The 22,645-nt window shown below is 25.9% G+C and overlaps 2 protein-coding genes across 2 annotated transcripts; both read left to right on the top strand.

Moving 5' to 3' along the window:
• Window positions 1-179: 179 nt before the first annotated feature.
• On the top strand, window positions 180-1,164 carry SRAE_1000290200 (Lipase, class 3 family-containing protein; the record flags this gene model as incomplete). The annotated part of the gene is made up of 2 exons (XM_024650033.1): window positions 180-851; window positions 898-1,164. The coding sequence occupies 2 exons, from the start codon at window positions 180-182 to the stop codon at window positions 1,162-1,164; spliced, it is 939 nt and encodes a 312-aa protein (XP_024503850.1).
• A 4,411-nt stretch (window positions 1,165-5,575) lies between these two features.
• SRAE_1000290300 (FERM domain and Band 4.1, C-terminal domain and Pleckstrin homology-like domain and FERM/acyl-CoA-binding protein, 3-helical bundle domain and FERM, N-terminal domain and FERM, C-terminal PH-like domain and FERM central domain and Band 4.1 domain and Band 4.1 family-containing protein) lies at window positions 5,576-21,822 on the top strand (the record flags this gene model as incomplete). Its single annotated transcript, XM_024650034.1, has 10 exons — window positions 5,576-5,809; window positions 5,855-6,018; window positions 6,074-6,494; window positions 6,550-6,918; window positions 7,102-19,590; window positions 20,011-20,160; window positions 20,436-20,708; window positions 20,908-21,024; window positions 21,198-21,599; window positions 21,646-21,822. 10 exons carry the CDS (start codon window positions 5,576-5,578, stop codon window positions 21,820-21,822), a joined length of 14,796 nt encoding a protein of 4,931 aa, XP_024503851.1.
• Between the last annotated feature and the right edge of the window lie 823 nt (window positions 21,823-22,645).

A 22,645-nucleotide genomic window follows, 5' to 3' on the forward strand; every position in this document is an offset into this window, starting at 1 on the left:
TGTAAAATATGCTTACTCTAATACATTATTGATTGTATAGTGTATATATATATATATATATATATATATATATTTGTGCCAATATGCTGCTTGCCTTTTATTATGAAGCATTTTGTTTATCTTATAAATATTACTATACTATGCCAGTTTCAAAATTTTGTTATACTTTATAAAACTACATGCTAATTAATTTATTTTTCACTATTTTCTCTACAATTTTATTATTCTATAATTTTAAAATTGAGAGTAATGAAATTGTTAAAATTGAATATAATGAAACATTAGCAATTTTTGCTCTTGATATGGCAGCAGCTTCATATGCAAAAAATCCTAGAAAATGTCTTAGAAAAGTTGGTGGTAAATTAAAATCACACTGGGCATCTAAATGTGATTATATTCATGATGAATGTTGGGGTTTCATTGGAATTGTCAATGATTATATTATTTTTTCAATACGAGGTACTCGTTCTAAACTTCAATTAATTGTTGAGTTGATAGAAACTATGTCACGACCTAAACAATCATTTCCTGCAGGTGGAGCTGTTGAAGCATACTTTTATACAGCATTAAAAACTTTTTGGACAAATTCAAGTAAAATTTTAGTTAATCTTAAAAAAAGATATCCAAGAAAAAAAATTTTGTTTACTGGTCATAGTTTAGGGGGCGCTATAGCATCACTTGCCTCTGCTTTGTTTATTCAAGAAAATAAACAAATTTTTGGTGAAGATTTCTTAAGAAATGATACATTTTTAATAACATTTGGCCAACCACGTGTTGGTAATTATTTTTATTCTCTTCAACATGATAATTTAGTTCCCAATAGTTGGAGAATTATTCATAGATATGATTTAGTAAGTATATATTATTTTTTTTCAAAAAAAAAAAAAAAAATTTTAGGTACCACATATACCTGGATGTTATGAATATGGAAAAAAAAGATCTTGCATTCCTGCATTTAATCATTCACCATATCATCATGGAACTGAAGTTTGGTATCCAATAACAATGAATGGTTCCTCTGAATATACAATTTGCCTTGGTCTACCTAAAGATGAGGATGATAATTGTTCAAACAGGTGCTTCCTACACTATGATATTAATGATCATCTTAAATATTTTGAGCATGACGTTAGCTCGTACGGAGATAAAGGTTGTATTGACTAATAAACATTTTTCTTCTTCTTCTTCTCCTGTCCATTAACAAATAAATTTTCTTTTTAAAAAATAAATTATTTTTAAGAAAATGTATATCTGCATAATTTTATCTTATATTTTAATATATAACTGATAATAATAACAAAAAGAAATTATTTTAACAAATTATGTAACAAAGGTAATTATACTATTGCAATAAAATGATCAAACAATAAATTAATATATATATAAATGCACATTCCTCCTGTTTAAATATCAGATATTACTTTTATAAAAAATATTACAAATAAAACTGATCAAATAAATGTTTTAATAATATAATTTTTTTTTTCTATTTATCATAAAATCTGAGCTTTATTTAAAAATTTGTTATTAAAAAAGATTTCAAAATGTATGTGTATATAATTTATATTCCATTTAGTTGTGTTTAATTATGCTGTAATATTTATAAATATATTTGTTAGCATTAATATAATAATTTTAGCTCTAAGAGAAGTTACTACAACATCTGTTGATTTAAACCACATATACATTTTTATTAATTGGCAATTTAAATTTTTAAAATTGAATCTCTTATCTTATTAATGCTTATCTCAATATTAATCAAAACATTTACGCATTGTGTGGTTGTAAATTTATATAATATATTAACCCATTCTGTTTACAATAATCTTATTTTCAGAAATGTTTCTTTATGTATAGGTTACTCACAGTTGAAAAACACTATCATTTGAAAATAATTTTTGTCATAAACAATGTTTTTTTTTATTATTTTTTTTTCTCTAATACATATAAAAAATGACTTTTTATATTTTAACTAAATTTTCATTTCATGTACATTTTATAATATTATTTTTTTTTATCAAAATAAGCTGTATTTTTTTAAATTTAACCAATTAGGTATTAAATGGATTATATTAAAAAAAAAATAATTACTGTGAGAAAATAAATTTCATTTTAAAAATTTTTACTATATTAACGAAAAAAAAAAATTTTTTTTTAAGTTAGAATTTTTGTTATATAATTAGAAATGTATTTATCTATTATTATAATATATGCTTTTTATATATTATTTTATTCTCATTTTAAATATATTTTTACTTAAAAAGTTTAGTTTAAAGAAAATGTGCCTTAATATAATATAGTGTTGTTCTCTATAACATTATGCCAAAATATATATATGTACATTTATAACTCATTGATTGATTGACTAATTAACTAATCTTCAAATTGATATTTAAATTTTATCAAATTTTTATAAAAATAAAGGAGTACTCATATAGTATATTATGTATACACATCCAACAACAACATTCATTATCAGATACTCACTTCAACAAAAAATCTAACATCTCTTGTAACTTCATATATGTATTTATATATATTTTCATTTCATATATATATATATTTATATTCTCTCTCCTTTTTAAAAATACAATTTTATCTTTATATTACTATGTCTGGGATATATGCTATTAGCTTAAGGAAGTATAAAAATATTAAAGTTTTATACATGATGTATGTATAATTTATTTGTTTTTAAAGTGACCATTTTGGTAATAATTTACTATTATCTTCCATATAAATATATATATTTTATAAATCGTTAAAAATTAATTTTTCTAACTTTTTTTTTTTTAATATATATTTTTATGATAGATATTTTTGTTATTTGTTTTTATAAAAGAAAAAAAAAAAGTTCTAGTATAATAATATTCATTTCATCAATAAAATAAAATTTTCTTTCTTTAAAATTTTGACTTATTTTATATTTTCATGACTGTTAAAAAGTTGTATCTTTTATATTAAAATACAAATAAACCATATGTGCCTTCTACTTTCTTTAACATATTATACAAAGTTGCGCAGTCAAAAATTTATTATCAAAAATATTTTTGTCTATTTTCACGTCAATTATTTGTATACTATTAACTTATGTTAAAAAGTTGTTCTTCTATTGTTATATATACAATTTATACATATATGAATTTTATCATGAATTATTGTTAAAAAGACATCATTTGCTTAAAATTACATATATGTTATATATTTATCTTTATAAATATTTAAGAAAAGGAGGACAATAATTATTAGTTATTACTACTTTCGTGTACCTCACCATTTAAAAGTTCTTTAAACAATCTCAAATTCCTTTTAAATACCTACTTATAAACAATTAATAAACATACCTCAACTTACACCACTCACTCCATTTGAACACATTTATAAAATTTCTAATTGTTTCTTTCAAATTTATTACATATCAACAATATTTTAATTTATATTTATATTCATATTCATATTCATATATATATATAACATATAATATATTTTAACATATCAAATAATTCATCAAGAAATATGATAAAAATATGGTAAAAGTGAAGGATGAGTAAATTAATTTTTGTCAATTTTAATTACTTCTCTCTTAATTCTTAATCACTATCCTGTTAAAAAGACCTTGAATATAAAAATTTATTTTTTTTTATTATGATGAAGTATATAATTAAAATTCCAATTATAAATGTTAAAAATTCTAATAAAAATAACATAATTTATTTATAAAATAATATTTTTGATAGGCTAATTTTTATTTTTCATTTTTATTAGGTATGTAGTAATATTAAATAACAAAATTTTGTTTAAACATTTATATTTTTATCTTTTTGTTTTTTTATTATTTTTTTTTTGTAGTATATGATACCAATATTTATCGTTAGTTATTATGAGAACATATTATTTTTGTCAATACCTCTTCTGTATCTTATTATCTCTCGTTTTTTTTTTTTTTTAGTAACCCCTATTGTTTACCAATTTAAAGTGATATAACCTTCTTTCCTCTCTATAACCATAAATGTTTGTGATTAAAGTTACAAAAAAAAAAAAAAAAATTTTATAACATTTGTTTTTGATAAAGGTTATTATTTTTCTATTTTATTTATAATATTCAACCTTCTTCTTTTATCTATCCTATTATTTTACGCTTCTTTACCTTATTTTAATAAAAAAGAACCCAGAAAAAGTTTTTAAAAATTTATTTATTATTGTCATAAAATACCTTAAAGGCGGTACACAACATTGAAATCATTTTAACAATTCAGCTCTTTTTAATGTGTATGTCCTTCAAAAACAAATTTTTATTTACCCCTTTGAGGAAGACATTGTATTTTGCTATCTTTTATTTTTGTTTCAACTACAAATATATATAATTTATATTTTATTTATAAATCTTATTCTTTAAAAATTATCTTTTATGACTTATTAAAATATATACATTAGATGATATCTACGAAATATAATAATAAATATTTTTATTCTAATTTATTTTATCATATAATATCAATTATGTTTTCCTAACATTTGTTAAGAATCAAAAAACTAGCAAAAAATAAAAGCTAGTATTATATATATATATATATATATATATATATATATATATCAATCGTAGGAAAAGATATCTTTTTTACTGATTATATTATTTTATTAGTTAAATTTGATACTAAATAGTTTAAAATACTTTTTGCATAAATATTAATCACAATATATATTATTGCAATAATGAAAAGTTTATCAAAAATTGCCATTGATATATTTTAAACTTGATATATAATATATTTTCTTTATTGTTTTATGTTTCATTTAACATATTTTAAATATTTTTCAATCAAAAATTTTTCATTATTAAATTGCTTTTCACTTTTTTTTTTTATTCTCCCATCAATTATTTTTATTTTGTAATGCAGAAATTTGTACAACAACTTTTCTATCTAACCTTTGTATGTTTATTTCAAGTACATTATAAAAGATCTTGTAAATATTGAAACTTGAAATGTAATACAATTGTAGTCTTACTTTTCAATTATATATTTATTGTACAATTGAATAGTGCAAAATCAAACATGGGATTTTAAAAATTATAATAGAGGTTTATATAAAATTTGACAGACACATATATCAATAGAAACTTGTTAATTACACAATATTAAATCATATATATTCTTTTTTGTCACCCGATTTTTATATGAATTAATATGAAACGTAATGTATTTTTTTTTATCGTTCTTGTTGATCATGATGTGAGAGAAAAAAAAATAATATGTGAAAATAAAAGTTTTCTAGATTTTATCATTTAAACATTACTATGCAAAATATATAATATAAATAATAATATTTCAATAACATGCTTTTTATTTTATTGATACATAATATAAATTTTTAATCTATGTTATAATTCCTCTCTCTTCTTGCTAATAATACTTATTATGATAAATTTTTAATCACTATTACATATATTCCAGAAACTGATTAAGAATTCCTATATTAAAAGTTAGTCCATATTTATACAAAATTAAAATTTATTTATAACTCAAATTATATTTCAAATTATAAAATAATAATTAATATTTTGAGCTATAAGAAAATGACTAATGATGGTGAAGAACGTGTTATAGAGGATGATCCAACTGTACAAGTTGGAATCTCCCATAAAGATTTATCTCCTGCTATAGTATATCTTCTTGATGGAAAAAAAAATACATTTTACATTCATAAAAATTCTGAAGGAGAAGTTCTTTTAAATATGGTTGGAAAATATTTACAATTACAAGAAAGAGACTACTTTGGACTGACATATTATGATGAACATGGCAATAAAGTAATAAATATTTTTTTTTATTTTATTATATTGTTTTTTTTTTAGAATTGGGTTTATAATGATCGTCGTATCATTAAAAAACTTAAAAATATGCCTTGGGAATTCTATTTCGAGGTTAAATTTTATCCACAAGAACCATCACAATTGGCTGATGATTTTACTAGATACCTATTATGCCTCCAAATTCGACAAGATATTTATATAAAAAGGTATTATTTTATTTTTTTTAATTATTATAATTAAAAAAATTTTTTTTTTTTGTAGGTTACCTGTAACTTTTGCTACTCAAGCACTTCTTGCTTCCTATGTAGTTCAAGAATTGAGGGGAGACTATAATGAACATCCACCTCTTTTAGATTATTCTACTTTTTTAGCTGAAGCTAAAACTTGTGATTTCATTACATCTGAATTTGTTGATAAAGTTAGAGAACTTCATAAACAACATAAAGGATTAACACCTGGTGAAGCAGAGTCTGCCTACTTAGAAGTTGCTAAAAAACTTAATATGTATGGTATTTTTACATTCCCTGCTAAAGATAATAATGATGCCGTTGTTATTGGTATTTCTGCACCAGGAATTAGTGTTTTTAATGATCAAGTTAGAGTTCATAGATTTTTATGGAATCATATTGTTAAATTTGCATATAGAAAAAATGTTTTTTCAGTGAAATTAAAACCAGATAAGGTAAATTAAAAAAAATATATATATATATACATTTTAATAAATATTTATATTAAAGGCTATAAATGGTAAGAAGACATTTTTCTATAAAATGGAAAATAATGGTAGTGCTAAAAGAACATGGAGGTGTGGAGTAGAACATCATACATTCTTTAGATTAATTCAACCAGAAGATGATTTAAAAAGTGGTGTTATTTGTGCTCCAAGAGGTAATCGAATCTTTCATTATCATGGTAGAACACAATATCAAACTAAATTACATGCTACAATGTTTGATCATGTATCTACTGATATCGACCGATCTGATAATATTAGAGTTGGTAAAACTGAAGTTTGCTATATCAGACCAGTTGAAATTATAGATGAAAAAAATAAAGATGAAAGTAAAATTGAGCATCCTGTTTCTGAAATAAATGTGTGTAATGAGGTATGTAATGAATATGTACAAATTAATAAAATCTTTTTTAACACTAATTTATTTTGACATTTATATTTTTTGCATGAATTTTAATTGCCTTCCAAAAAAAAATAACTTTTTCCCTTTTATTTATAAGCCTTCCAAAAAAAAATAATAACTTTTTCCCTTTCATTAATATATTTTCCAATATAGAATTTTTTAACACCCGTAAAAGAATCAAGCAATAATAAGGATCAACTTCAATATACTAAAGATACACTTAACTCATCTGGTTATGGAAGTGCACCATCATCATCGCGTGTTCGTTTTGCTGATCGCCTTCCTCTCAAATTAGAGGGTAAAAAAGTTAGAAGAAATCTTTTTGGTAAATCAAAAGAAGATGATAATAGTAAAGAGGGACTCTCTTCTATTGGAGGTACATATCCTAAAGATCAAGAAGAAACTAAAACTGATATTGTTCTTACAAATAAAGAAATGAATGAAGTGCCAATTGATTATATGGTTAGTGTCTATCACAGTGGTCAGTCTGTTAATAATAGAAAGAAAAAGTATACATGTTGTGGATCTATTAATAGTAATAATAATAAAAAAAATATTATTAAAAAAGATGATATCTCTGAACCAATTAGGCTTACTGAAGATGTTGAAAAATATCCTCTAAGATATAAAGTTGATGTTTACCATTCTGGTAGAAGAAATACACAAAAATATGGTATTAATAAAAATAAGAAAAACTTTAAAAGACTTACTCATGAAGGACCTACGGAAATAGTTAAAAGAGATAAAGTTGATTTAACATTTTATCCTCATGATACATCAGAACATCCAGTCAAAGAAAGATTAGAAAAAAATTATGAATTAGAATGTGAACCATTAAGAAAGTATGCCTCAAAATATCATTCTGGTTTATCAGTTATGTCAAAGAAGGAAGCTAAAGAACAAAAAAAAATTGCTAAAAGAGATAGACTTTTGATTCATGAATCAACTCCTTCAAGAACAACAAAATCTAGTTGTGCTAAATGTAATTGTATTGGAAATCAACTGCCAAGTGGAAGTAAGAAAAAAACTAAGTTTGATGATGATGATTTTTATGGATTATCCAAAGAACCGTATGAAGGACCATTGTCTATGGAATGTAAAAAAGAGGAATTTAAAGGAGAACCATTAAAAAATGTTTGTGATTCATATGAAATACCTAAATACAAACCTGCAAACAAAAAACGTTCTAATGTCTTAACATGTGTCAAACCACAAAAAAGAATGAAAAAAGATGATGAGTACATTAAAAAAGATAGTTTACCAGAAACAGAAGAAAAACATCACATTGTAAAAAAAATGTTGAAAGAGAAAGATTATCCTGTTGAAGTAACCAAAAAAAAAATTGAGTATATTGAAAAAATTGAGGAAAGACCAATTATTGAATATGATGTTGCAAAGACTGTTATTGATACGGAAAAAGATTGGTCCCTGAAAGTTGGAGATGGAAAGGAAACTGGTATAAAAAAAACAACACGTACTTTAAAGACACTTCTACCACAACATACTTCTATTCCACATAGTTCAAAAGATAATATTTACGATCTCTGTTTTGATACATATGATGGTCCATTGGAAGTTGTTGAAAAGAAAGGAGAAATTGATACTACTCCACTTGATAGTCATGTTCAAGTTTATAAAATTCCAACATATACAACAAAAAAGACTAGGAAAAAAGTAAATGAAATCAGTACGACATCAGAAAATTTAGATCAAGAGCATCAACATGACATTCCATCTTCTTCAAATGTAAAAGAAACAAAAACCATTTCAAATATTTATAATTTAAATACTGAACCATATGAGGGTAAAGTTGAAATAATAAATAAGAGTAGTGATTTAGAAATAACACCTATTAATGAACATGTTCCAAATTATGATATACTTATTAATTTACCACAAGATGAAAAGAAATTTGATGATCAAGGTATTCAACCTGCCACTCAAAAAATTATTAAAGAAACTATCTTATTGACGCAAAAATCTGACACTGAAAAACCAATAACTGTTTCAACTAAAGAAGTTGCCTTTGCTACAGATAATATTGATATTTCAAATAAAAAAGAAAAAACAAATTCCTTGACAAGATTTATTGGTAGATTTAATAAAAAAGATAATGAAATAGGAAAAAAAAAACAAGGAACTATTTTATCTGATCATGACAGTGGTGTTGATGATATATTAAGTGGAACAGAAGCTGGAACACTTTCAAGAAAAGATAATCAAAAAGAAATTAAAAAAGAACAAAAGAAGAAAAAAAATAATTTATTATGTAGTAGCACTGGTAAAAAAGGATCTATGGCATATCTTCCAATTCAACATACTCATCATGCTCCAATTGATAAAGGTTATCCAATGAAAGAAGAACCTTATACTGGAGAACTTGAATCTTTCAATAAAATTAACGAATTGCCTTCAGAATCTTTAAGAAATTCTGTACAAGTATATCATTCTGGTCTTTCAGATACCAAACCAAGTTGGAATAGTCGGTTTGTGATATTTAGTAGAACAAAACATGAAGGTGTAGAAGAAATTATTGATAAAAATGAAATTAATAAAGATCCATATCAACTTTTAAACACTCAACCATATGATGGTCCATTAGAAAAAATAACCCATGATCAAGAAATATCAACAGAACCAATAAAGCATTATTCAAAAGTATATCATCATGGACAAAGTATTAGTATTGGCACAAAGAAAAAAGGAAAAAGTAAAAAAAATAACAAAAAACATGATTCAATACTTATTGATTCAGAGGAAGAAGATTACCAACTTAAAGACAAAACATCTTCTTTAAGTAGATTTATGGGATTCTTTAATCGTCGTGGAGGTAAATCAAGTAATGATGATGCAATAAATGCTGGAATAACTACTGAAAATGATTCAGGAATGGATGCATCTAACAGTTCGGCAGAGGTACCAACAAAATACAGTTTAGAAAGTTATGATAAAAAAAATAAAAATAAAACAAGTAAATATATTCTTAATACAGAACCATTCCTTGGCACTTACAATAATACAATCAAAGTTAATGAATTACAAATGGAACCACTAAAAGATTCTGTTAAAGTTTATCATTCAGGGCAAAGTGTTTCTACTATTAAAAATAGAAGGTATATTTTAAATGATCAAACTACTGAAAGTGATACTGAAGATGAAAAAAGAAATGGTCGTTCAAACACCCTAACGCGTATTATTGGAAAATTCCATATGCCTAAAAAACATAATGGATTAAATACTTTAGATGGTGGATATCCAAAAATATCTCAAAAATATGAAGGTGAATATGAAACGATCAACAGAATTGATGAAGTTAAGAAAATTCCTTTAACGCAAGAAGTTCAACTTTATAATATCCCAAAATATCAAGCTAAAATTGAAAAGAAAATTGATGAGCCATCATGTAGTTACTGTGCTCCAGTTGGTAGAAAACAATCATTAAATGTTTATGACAAAAACGAAGAATTGACAAATGAAGAAGATAATAATTTAAATTTACATAAAGATCAGAAATCTTCTATTGGAGTGTCGGAAGATCAAATTGAATCTAAAGAATTTGCTGAAGATGAAATTACAGCGACTGTCATGATTCCAGAACATATGGTAAATGATGACTTTAAAGTATCAGTACCTGAAAATGTTTTAGAAGAATTTGAAAATGATAAAAATATAAAAGCCCACATTTTAATTAATAAAGATAATAACTTAGAAGTAAAAAATAAAAAAACAAATGTTTCTTGTTTTGGAAAAACAAAAGATAAGCCAATAAATTTAGATATCTATCCACAAAAAGAAAAATATGATGGACCAGTTTATGATGTTAAAACTTCTGAATCATTACCGAAAACAAAACTTGAAGATTTTGTTGACTTGTATCCCATTCCAAAATATAAAAATAAATCTAGTACCGGTAAAAAATGTGGAGCTTTCAATTGTGTTAAAGGAAATAATACAAATAAAAAAATAGAAGAAAGTGATAACAATTTATATTTAAGTAAAACTTCTTATGAAAAACCAGAAATTGAATCTCAAATAAAAGTAAAGACAGGGGTAGATATTGAAAGTAGGAAACCAGAACTTGAAGCTTTCTATGAAATGCCTACTAAAGAAAAAGAAATTGACATAACAACACCAAATATTGAAGTGCCAAAAACAGAAATAAAAGTTAAGAAACAAAAAGTTAAAGAATTAAAATGTACAACATTAAATTGTGCAAAAAAATCACCAGAACATAAAATTGAAAGTACCTACGAAACCTCACAAAAAGAATTTAATATTTCAAACGAACACTATACAAATAATGAACATGAAGATATGTATATGAAAATATTAGTACCTGAAACGTTGGAACCAGGAAATGTCAAGATTTCTGTACCAGATTCTTCTTTTAATAACATAGAAGGAGATATCAAAGCTCATATAGTCATCGATGAGCCAGAAATCGAAAAACCTACGACTACTTTTAAATCAAAAAAGAATGGACTTGCTTGTGTTTCATGTTTCAGTAATGAAAATGATGCAGATAAAAATTCAATAAACATACAACACGAAATAAAGACATCTAAAGATGAAATTCAACTTGAAACAACAACAACTGAATTTGAAGTAGAAACAGAAAAATTAAAATTAAAGAAATTTAATTGTGCACAATTAAATTGTGCCAAAGAAAAACCTGAAGTTGAAATTGGCACTTCAAACAAAAATTATTCTAAAAAAATAAATTATAATTTAGATACAGAAGAAATAGAAACTAATAAGAGTATTGAACTGGAGGTTGAAATACCTTCTGCAAACATAAATATTGATAATCCAGAAGGTAAAATTGAATTACCAGAAATAAATTTAAAACAAAATGAATTCAATAACGATAAAAAATTAGATAAAATAAACTTCTTAGATTGTGCACAATTAAAATGTATTAAAAAATTACCTGAAGCAAATTATGATGCTTCATATGAACATTCCCCTAAAAAAATAAACGTCCAGTTAGAACCACTGGAAACAGAAATTCATAATAATATAAAACTTGAAACAAATATACCAACCGAACACATAAATATTGAATCTCCAAAAGTAAAACTTGAAACATCAAATATAGAAATTGTTAAACCAAAAATTGATACAAGCATTAAGAAAACAAAATCTTCTAAATGTGCACAATTGAAATGTTTAAAAACATCACCTGAAGCAAAATATGATGCTTCATATGAACTTTCTCCTAAAAAAACAAATATTCCAATAGAATCATATGATATAGATCATGAAGAAGACATTGAAATGAAAGTTTTGATTCCTGAGCATTTAGCAGAAGGTGATATTAGAATATCAATACCAGAAAATTCAATGCAATTACCAGAAGAAGAGTTAAAAGCGCATATTAAAATTGAAGAAACTAAATTACCTTTGCTTAAAGAAAAATTCAAACCCAAAAAAACCAAATTTCCGAATTTATCATGTATAAAAAATAAAAAAAGAAAATATCCAACAAACCTTGAAGCATATCCAAAACAAGTAGCATATGAAGGAACAATAAATGAATTGAAATCAGAACCGTTACTGAGCACATGTAAATTAGATCAGCATGTAAATCTATATCCAATTCCGAAATACAAAATTATAAATCAAAAAACAAAAAGATGTAACTTTATTAACTGTGCTAGAAATATGAAAAAAACAGATCATGAAATTGCTTATACAAAATCAAATATTACAAATGCAAAGAGTGATATAGCCATAAATGTTGACAAGCCAGATATAAATGTTGATGTTCCTGAAATAACAGCAGAAGCTGATTTGAAAAAACCAGAAATTGATGTTAAGAAACCAAAAATAAAAGGACCAAGATGTGCTCCATTACAATGCTTTGGAAAGAAACCAAAACATGAACTCGAAGCTTCATATGACATTCCTTCTAAAGATCTCAAAGTAGAAGTTGAAAAACCAGAGATGGAACTTGATATTGAGAAACCAGCTGTAAACGTAGATGTTCCTGAAATAACAGCCGAAGCAAAATTGAAAAAACCTGAAATTGATGTTAAGAAACCAAAAATAAAAGGGCCAAGATGTGCTCCATTACAATGCTTTGGAAAGAAACCAAAGCATGAACTTGAAGCTTCATATGACATTCCTTCTAAAGATCTTAAAATAGAAGTTGAAAGACCAGATATGGAACTTGATATTGAGAAACCAGAGATAGACGTTGATGTTCCTGAAATAATAGCTGAAGCTAAATTAAAGAAACCAGAAATTAATGTTAAGAAACCAAAAATAAAAGGGCCAAGATGTGCTCCACTACAATGCTTTGGAAAGAAACCAAAGCATGAAATTGAAGCTTCATATGACATTCCATCTAAAGATCTAAAAATAGAAGTTGAAAAACCAGAGATAGAAGTTGATATTGAGAAACCAGCTGTAAACGTTGATGTTCCTGAAATAACAGCTGAAGCAAAATTAAAGAAACCAGAAATTGATGTTAAGAAACCAAAAATAAAAGGGCCAAGATGTGCTCCATTACAATGCTTTGGAAAGAAACCAAAGCATGAACTTGAAGCTTCATATGACATTCCTTCTAAAGATCTTAAAATAGAAGTTGAAAGACCAGATATGGAACTTGATATTGAGAAACCAGAGATAGACGTTGATGTTCCTGAAATAATAGCTGAAGCTAAATTAAAGAAACCAGAAATTAATGTTAAGAAACCAAAAATAAAAGGACCAAGATGTGCTCCATTACAATGCTTTGGAAAGAAACCAAAGCATGAACTTGAAGCTTCATATGACATTCCATCTAAAGATCTTAAAATGGAAGTTGAAAAACCAGAGATAGAAGTTGATATTGAGAAACCTGAGATGGAACTTGATATTGAGAAACCATCTATAAAAGTTGATGTTCCTGAAATAACAGCCGAAGCAAAATTGAAAAAACCTGAAATTGAATTAAAGAAACCTAAAATAAAAGGCCCAAGATGTGCTCCATTACAATGTTTTGGAAAGAAACCAAAGCATGAACTTAAAGCTTCATATGACATTCCTTCTAAAGATCTAAAAATAGAAGTTGAAAGACCAGATATGGAACTTGATATTGAGAAAACAGCAGTAAACGTAGATGTTCCTGAAATAACAGCCGAAGCAAAATTGAAAAAAGCAGAAATTGATGTTAAGAAACCAAAAATAAAAGGACCAAGATGTGCTCCATTACAATGCTTTGGAAAGAAACCAAAGCATGAACTTGAAGCTTCATATGACATACCTTCTAAAGATCTTAAAATAGAAGTTGAAAAACCAGAGATAGAAGTTGATATTGAGAAACCAGAGATGGAACTTGATATTGAGAAACCATCTATAAAAGTTGATGTTCCTGAAATAACAGCCGAAGCAAAATTAAAAAAACCAGAAATTGATGTTAAGAAACCTAAAATAAAAGGGCCAAGATGTGCTCCATTACAATGCTTTGGAAAGAAACCAAAGCATAAACTTGAAGCTTCATATGACATTCCTTCTAAAGATCTAAAAATAGAAGTTGAAAAACCAGAGATAGAAGTTGATATTGAGAAACCAGCTGTAAACGTTGATGTTTCTGAAATAACAGCTGAAGCTAAATTAAAGAAACCAGAAATTAATGTTAAGAAACCAAAAATAAAAGGGCCAAGATGTGCTCCACTACAATGCTTTGGAAAGAAACCAAAGCATGAACTCGATGCTTCATATGACATTCCTTCTAAAGATCTTAAAATAGAAGTTGAAAAACCAGATATAGGAGTTGATATTGAGAAACCAGAGATGGAACTTGATATTGAGAAACCATCTATAAAAGTTGATGTTCCTGAAATAACAGCTGAAGCAAAAATGAAAAAACCTGAAATTGAATTAAAGAAACCTAAAATAAAAGGACCAAGATGTGCTCCATTACAATGTTTTGGAAAGAAACCAAAGCATGAACTTGAAGCTTCATATGACATTCCTTCTAAAGATCTTAAAATAGAAGTTGAAAGACCAGATATGGAACTTGATATTGAGAAACCAGAGATAGACGTTGATGTTCCTGAAATAATAGCTGAAGCTAAATTAAAGAAACCAGAAATTAATGTTAAGAAGCCAAAAATAAAAGGGCCAAGATGTGCTCCACTACAATGCTTTGGAAAGAAACCAAAGCATGAACTCGATGCTTCATATGACATACCTTCTAAAGATCTTAAAATAGAAGTTGAAAGACCAGAGATGGAACTTGATATTGAGAAACCAGCTGTAAACGTAGATGTTCCTGAAATAACAGCCGAAGCAAAATTGAAAAAACCAGAAATTGATGTTAAGAAACCAAAAATAAAAGGATCAAGATGTGCTCCATTACAATGCTTTGGAAAGAAACCAAAGCATGAATTTGAAGCTTCATATGACATACCTTCTAAAGAACTTAAAATAGAAGTTGAAAGACCAGAAATGGAACTTGATATTGAGAAACCAGCTATAAACGTTGATGTTCCTGAAATAACAGCCGAAGCAAAATTGAAAAAACCAGAAATTGATGTTAAGAAACCAAAAATAAAAGGACCAAGATGTGCTCCATTACAATGCTTTGGAAAGAAACCAAAGCATGAACTTGAAGCTTCATATGACATACCTTCTAAAGATCTTAAAATAGAAGTTGAAAGACCAGAGATGGAACTTGATATTGAGAAACCAGCTGTAAACGTAGATGTTCCTGAAATAACAGCTGAAGCAAAATTGAAAAAACCAGAAATTGATGTTAAGAAACCAAAAATAAAAGGACCAAGATGTGCTCCACTACAATGCTTTGGAAAGAAACCAAAGCATGAACTTGATGCTTCATATGACATTCCTTCTAAAGATCTTAAAATAGAAGTTGAAAAACCAGAGATGGAACTTGATATTGAGAAACCAGAGATGGAACTTGATATTGAGAAACCAGCTGTAAACGTTGATGTCCCTGAAATAACAGCTGAAGCTAAATTAAAGAAACCAGAAATTGATGTTAAGAAACCAAAAATAAAAGGACCAAGATGTGCTCCATTACAATGCTTTGGAAAGAAACCAAAGCATGAACTTGATGCTTCATATGACATTCCTTCTAAAGATCTTAAAATAGAAGTTGAAAAACCAGAGATAGGAGTTGATATTGAGAAACCAGAGATGGAACTTGATATTGAGAAACCATCTATAAAAGTTGATGTTCCTGAAATTACTGCTGAAGCAAAATTGAAAAAACCTGAAATTGAAGTAAAGAAACCTAAAATAAAAGGCCCAAGATGTGCTCCATTACAATGTTTTGGAAAGAAACCAAAGCATGAACTTGAAGCTTCATATGACATTCCATCTAAAGATCTTAAAATAGAAGTTGAAACACCAGATATGGAACTTGATATTGAGAAACCAGCTGTAAACGTAGATGTTCCTGAAATAACAGCCGAAGCAAAATTGAAAAAACCTGAAATTGATGTTAAGAAACCAAAAATAAAAGGGCCAAGATGTGCTCCACTACAATGCTTTGGAAAGAAACCAAAGCATGAACTTGAAGCTTCATATGATATTCCTTCTAAAGATCTTAAAATAGAAGTTGAAAAACCAGAGATAGGAGTTGATATTGAGAAACCAGAGATGGAACTTGATATTGAGAAACCATCTATAAAAGTTGATGTTCCTGAAATAACAGCCGAAGCAAAATTGAAAAAACCAGAAATTGATGTTAAGAAACCAAAAATAAAAGGACCAAGATGTGCTCCATTACAATGCTTTGGAAAGAAACCAAAGCATGAACTTGAAGCTTCATATGACATACCTTCTAAAGATCTTAAAATAGAAGTTGAAAAACCAGAGATGGAACTTGATATTGAGAAACCAGCTGTAAACGTTGATGTTCCTGAAATAACAGCTGAAGCAAAATTGAAAAAACCAGAAATTGATGTTAAGAAACCAAAAATAAAAGGGCCAAGATGTGCTCCACTACAATGCTTTGGAAAGAAACCAAAGCATGAACTTGATGCTTCATATGACATTCCTTCTAAAGATCTTAAAATAGAAGTTGAAAAACCAGAGATGGAACTTGATATTGAGAAACCAGAGATAGACGTTGATATTGAGAAACCATCTATAAAAGTTGATGTTCCTGAAATTACTGCTGAAGCAAAATTGAAAAAACCTGAAATTGATGTTAAGAAACCTAAAATAAAAGGGCCAAGATGTGCTCCATTACAATGCTTTGGAAAGAAACCAAAGCATAAACTTGAAGCTTCATATGACATTCCATCTAAAGATCTTAAAATGGAAGTTGAAAAACCAGAGATAGAGGTTGATATTGAGAAACCAGCTGTAAACGTTGATGTTCCTGAATTAACAGCTGAAGCTAAATTAAAGAAACCAGAAATTGATGTTAAGAAACCAAAAATAAAAGGGCCAAGATGTGCTCCATTACAATGTTTTGGAAAGAAACCTAAATGTGAACTAGAAGAATCTTATGATATTATAACAAAACAAATTAAATCTGGTTGTTTGACAAATGAAATCGAGGAAGGTAATATTCAAGTAAATGTTTTAATTCCTGAGCATCTTCAAGGCGAAAATCTTAAATTAAATGTTCCTGAAAATGCTTTGGAGTTGGATGAAGGAAATGTTAAAGGTTATTTATGTATTGAAGATAAAAATTATTCACAACCAATTGACAAAAAAACATTAAAAAAATCATTTAAATTTAATAAATCACTTTATTGCTTTAATAATAAAAAAGAAGATAATGAAATTAATGTTAAAGACCTAAAAAAAGTTTATGAAAGTCATTATCCATCAATGTTAACTTCAAATGAAAATGAACTTAAAAATACATATAAAAATAAAGAATTAGAAACACAGATTATTGGTGATTATGTTCAAGTTTATCAACCTCCAAAATATAAGCCATTAAACAAAAAAAATACAATTAGTTGTGGTCTTGGTTCATGTATGTCTAGAGGAAAAACTCCTGTTGTTAATGAAAAGTTTGATAATATTGAAGATGGTGAAATAAAACGTGAAGTTTCTCCTTCTTGGAAAACTATTAGTGAAAATTTAGTTAAACAAACCGGTGAAGCATATTATCCAAATGAAAAACTTGATATAAATAACTATCCTATTTCTGAAGAATGGAAAGGGGATATTGATACTACAGTACATGCACCTGAATTAAAAACAGAACCAATAAAATCTCATTGCAATTTATATAATGTTCCCAAATATAATTCGTTATCATCAGTTCAAGTTAACATACCTAAACACAAACAACATTTTGGATTTGAATATAAAGCAGAAGGTCCTGATATAGTTGTAGAATCTAGAGATGAAAGTGATGATCGTTTAGTAACTCCATTTTCTACACCAATCAATACTCCAGTTGATTTTGAAATGAATGTAAATGAGCCTGTTATTGAAGTTGAACAAAAATTAGGAAAAGAAACTGAATTTGATTATACTCTTCCTCAAATTAATGTAAATAAAATTGAAACATCTTCTAAAATTCAAGTTCCATCGCTTCAAGTTGATGAATATAATGAATCAGTTTCAGAAAACAATGATCATGAAAAACATAGAATGAGTGTTGAATCATTAAAATTTGTTCATGATTTAGAAGAAAAGCTTAATCTTCATGTATCTATTAATGAAAATATTGAAAAACCAATATTGGAACAAATTAATGATGGTCAAGTTGATATTGTTTTACCTCCACCACCAACATCTATTAATGAACCAGAAGAAGAACCACTTATTACAAAGTTAAAATCTTTACCACATATGTCATCAACTGATAAAAATATAAAACATAAAAATGATAAAGAAAAAATATATTTAGAAGACATGCATATTAAAAATAAAAAAGTTAAACAAAAGAAAAATAAAAAACATTTAACAGATGGAGGAGATTCTGGTATTAGTACAGATGATGATAATGATGGTTTATCATCAAAGAAAAATATTTATAATAATTTTTCATGTATTCCATTTATGTGTAATGGTAATAAAAACAAACGCCTTGAATCACCATATGTTAAAACAACTTCTGGAAAGCCTCAACCATTTGGTATAAGTACAAAAAAATTTAGCGGGGATTACACTTTAATACAACCAATTAATGAATTGGAAAAAAATTTATTATCAGAACATGTATCTAAATATCATTCTGGAGATTCATATGTTAAACAAAAAACACATTTTCATCTATTACCATCATGTATTAAAAAACAAGATTCATTAAAAAGAAAGAATAAATCAAATAATGATAAAACTTTACTAGATGAAAAGAGTAACAATGAGTTAGATGTATTAGAATATCAGCGAGTAACTGATACTTCAAAAACTTTAACATCAATGTTTACTACTACTGATCCATTGACTGGTGATCTCAATTGTTATCTTAGTATTTCACTTCACCAAAAGATGGACTGTGAATGTAAAGCTTTCTTTTGTCGTACTGATAATGAAGAGGTTGGTGCTTGTTGTAAGAGTTGCGCGTACTCTAAATGTTACCAAACATTATCAGCTACTATTAACATGAATAATTTAGTAAAAGATGTTCCTGATATTACAATTTCTCAACCAACAAAACCGTCTTTACTTTCAATATTAAAGAAACCATTTAAAGGAAATTCTAAAAATGAAAAGGTTTGTATATTTTTAAATTAACAAAAATATTTTTTTTTTTACATTTTTCTTATCTTTTTTTTTTGCTAACAAAAATAATAATCTTTATATATGAATATATATTTTGTTGCTTTATTTATCATATATTGATAATAGAAAAAATGATTGATAATATATAATATATATATATTCTTTTTTTTTAATGATTCTCCTTTGGCAAATTCCCAAAGGAAAGTATAAAACTTTTAGATGATAGCTTAATTCTTTTACTCAAAATATCTATCTTTTCTTCTATTTTTATCAACCCTAACAACTAGCCTATTTCCTTTCTAGTTTTTTTTATAACCTTTTAAATTGTTGCATGCTAATAGTTTCTTTTTAACTATAACATATTTTGACATTTATTTTGGTATATTACATTAATTTTTATCTATTTTGTAGGACGAGAATTATAAAAAGATATCGAAAAAGAATAAAACTTCCCACTACTCTTCTGATTCTTCATCCAATTCAACAGACATAAAAGAAAAAGAGGAGGAGAAGGAAAGTGATATAATTGATGCAATAGTGCCAACGAATGACCAATCTAAGGTTAGTTTTAAATTCCATTACTAGAAATTTTTTATTTCATTTCTTCTTCCCTATATATATAATTTTTTTTATATTTATATATATATATTATAAATATTAATATATAAAAAATATATATATATTGCACATTCTAATTGAGTGATTTTTTTGCCATTAACCAAAAAAAAATATTTTAACATTTAATATAATTTTTATATAATATATAAAATAATAATTAAAAAAATATATATATAATTATTTTTTCCTGCATGTAAATTCACCCTCTCACACTTCAGCTAAATTCTCAGAATTCTGCAGCTAACATGGTTTTGAATAACTCTAACAATGTCTCATTAAACAAACCACCAATGAATAGTAATTCTACTGGTATACCTCAGAATAACATGAGAAGCAGTGTTTTAAATGGCACTGTTAGTTTGGAGCAAAGTTCTGGCCCTTATAGGGAAGCAGAACCTTCAGACGGCGAGGTCATTCGTGAAGAAAGAATTGAACATGTGTATAAATTAAGGGGCACTGGTAACGCTCCAACAATTGATCCCTCTGACATGGTCTGTTTTGAAAATTTCTAACATAAAAAATATGTTATATTTATTATAATATATCTAACATATAGAATTTTTTTTTTTAATTTATTTTTTGGGGAAAAATAGAGATGTTATTTGTTTTGTTGAAAAAAAAAAAAAAAAAACTATTTTTTAAGCTTTCAAAATTTACTACGTTTAATATATTTTTTATTTTTAATTTAAGTCTCTCAGTGCTACATTAGCGAAGTGTGTTGAAGAGAATTCTTCTTTACCAAGAGTTACTATGGTTTGTAAAGATGTGCATGTTAAAGATTATGGAATTTTGGAACCATATATTACGGTAATATAATGTTATGTATATATAACTTAATACATAATTTATTAATTCACACAATGCACTATTACTTGTTTTTATGTTAACCATGCTTTATGTGCCTTTTTTCTGCTTAATTATTTTCATCTATCATTTTTTTTTTACATATAACTATATATTAATTTTTTTTTTTGTTACAGGAGGAATCTAATCTACCACACACAACAATTCAATCATGGCAAGAAACTGATGTTGGTCCAGATACCATTTTTACAGAAACAGATCCTTCCGGAAAAATAACAAAGAAAACAATTAAGACACAGCAAACGAAGCATACAATTCAAAAACAGTCTTATCAAACATTTAATGTTGATGATAATACAATTATGCCTCAAAATAATACAATTGATAAGACAATAAAAATTACTACACCTCGAATAAGTAGTGGTACTAAAGGTCCCGTTTTAGAAACACGTACAAGAACAGTTGCTTATGAATGCCATCCAGAAGAAGCTTTAATTACAAAGGATGGTGATATACCAGGAGAATTTGTCTCCTCAAAAACTGTATCTACTGGCAATAAGACAATTGAAACAATTACAGTAAGTTAATTTATTTTTTATATATTTCTAAATTATTTTTTTTTAGTATAAAACTGAGAAAGATGGAATTGTAGAAACTCGTGTAGAACATAAAGTAACAATTCATTCTGATGATAAAGTAGACCATGATGCTGAATTATCACAAGCTCTCTTGGATGTAACATCCATGGATCCAGATATGACAGTTGAAAAAATTGAAGTTAAACAAGAAACACAAAATTAAAATTTCAATAAACTAATTATTTTTAAACAAAAGTTTCTTTATTTGATCAACATTTTTTTTATAAAATTTTTGTTAAAAAAATTATAAATATGTAATGTTCTTGTAAAAATTTATATGCTTCATTTTGTATATTGAACTATATTACTAATAAAAAATTTTAAAGATTTTTGTTTTATAAAAATTTTATTTCTAAGAAAATTTATATTATAAAGATTGATTAATATTTATCTTTACTATAAACGATTTTTAATTATAAAATATTTTAGTATTGAAATACGATAAGATTATTTTATTACATTAAATATTGAAATAAGCATACACAAATTGTTTAATAATTTTTTCTTCATTTATCAAGATTGTAGAAATATTTTTGATATAATAAACTTAAGTGTAAAAAAGAGATAACACTAAATTTTGTTTAAAAAAGATTCTCTCTCTCTTATTGTTAAATGATATAACTTAAATATCTGTTCTTTATTTTAAAAACTTTTTCTAGATAATATCAATCATAAAATTTTATCAATATAAAAATTTCTCTCTGTCTTTTCTTATACTTGAATGATTAAGAGGAAATTATTACATTTATTAGAAAAAATTTTTTTGGTTATATTTTAAACAAAGTCAATGTTATAAATTTATTTTAACTTTTTTTTATTATAAATTTATTGACAGGAGAATTATGATAATAATTGTATTATTTAAATACATCAAAAAGTTATAACTGTAAACATGTAAACATATTTTTACCACTATTGTTTTTAATATTTAAAAACATTTATCAAAAAATTTTTATTTTAATGTCAAAGTTATTTTCTTATACAAA

The sequence above is a fragment of the Strongyloides ratti genome (assembly GCF_001040885.1).
Source record: "Strongyloides ratti genome assembly S_ratti_ED321, chromosome : 1".
NCBI classification, from domain to species: domain Eukaryota; kingdom Metazoa; phylum Nematoda; class Chromadorea; order Rhabditida; family Strongyloididae; genus Strongyloides; species Strongyloides ratti.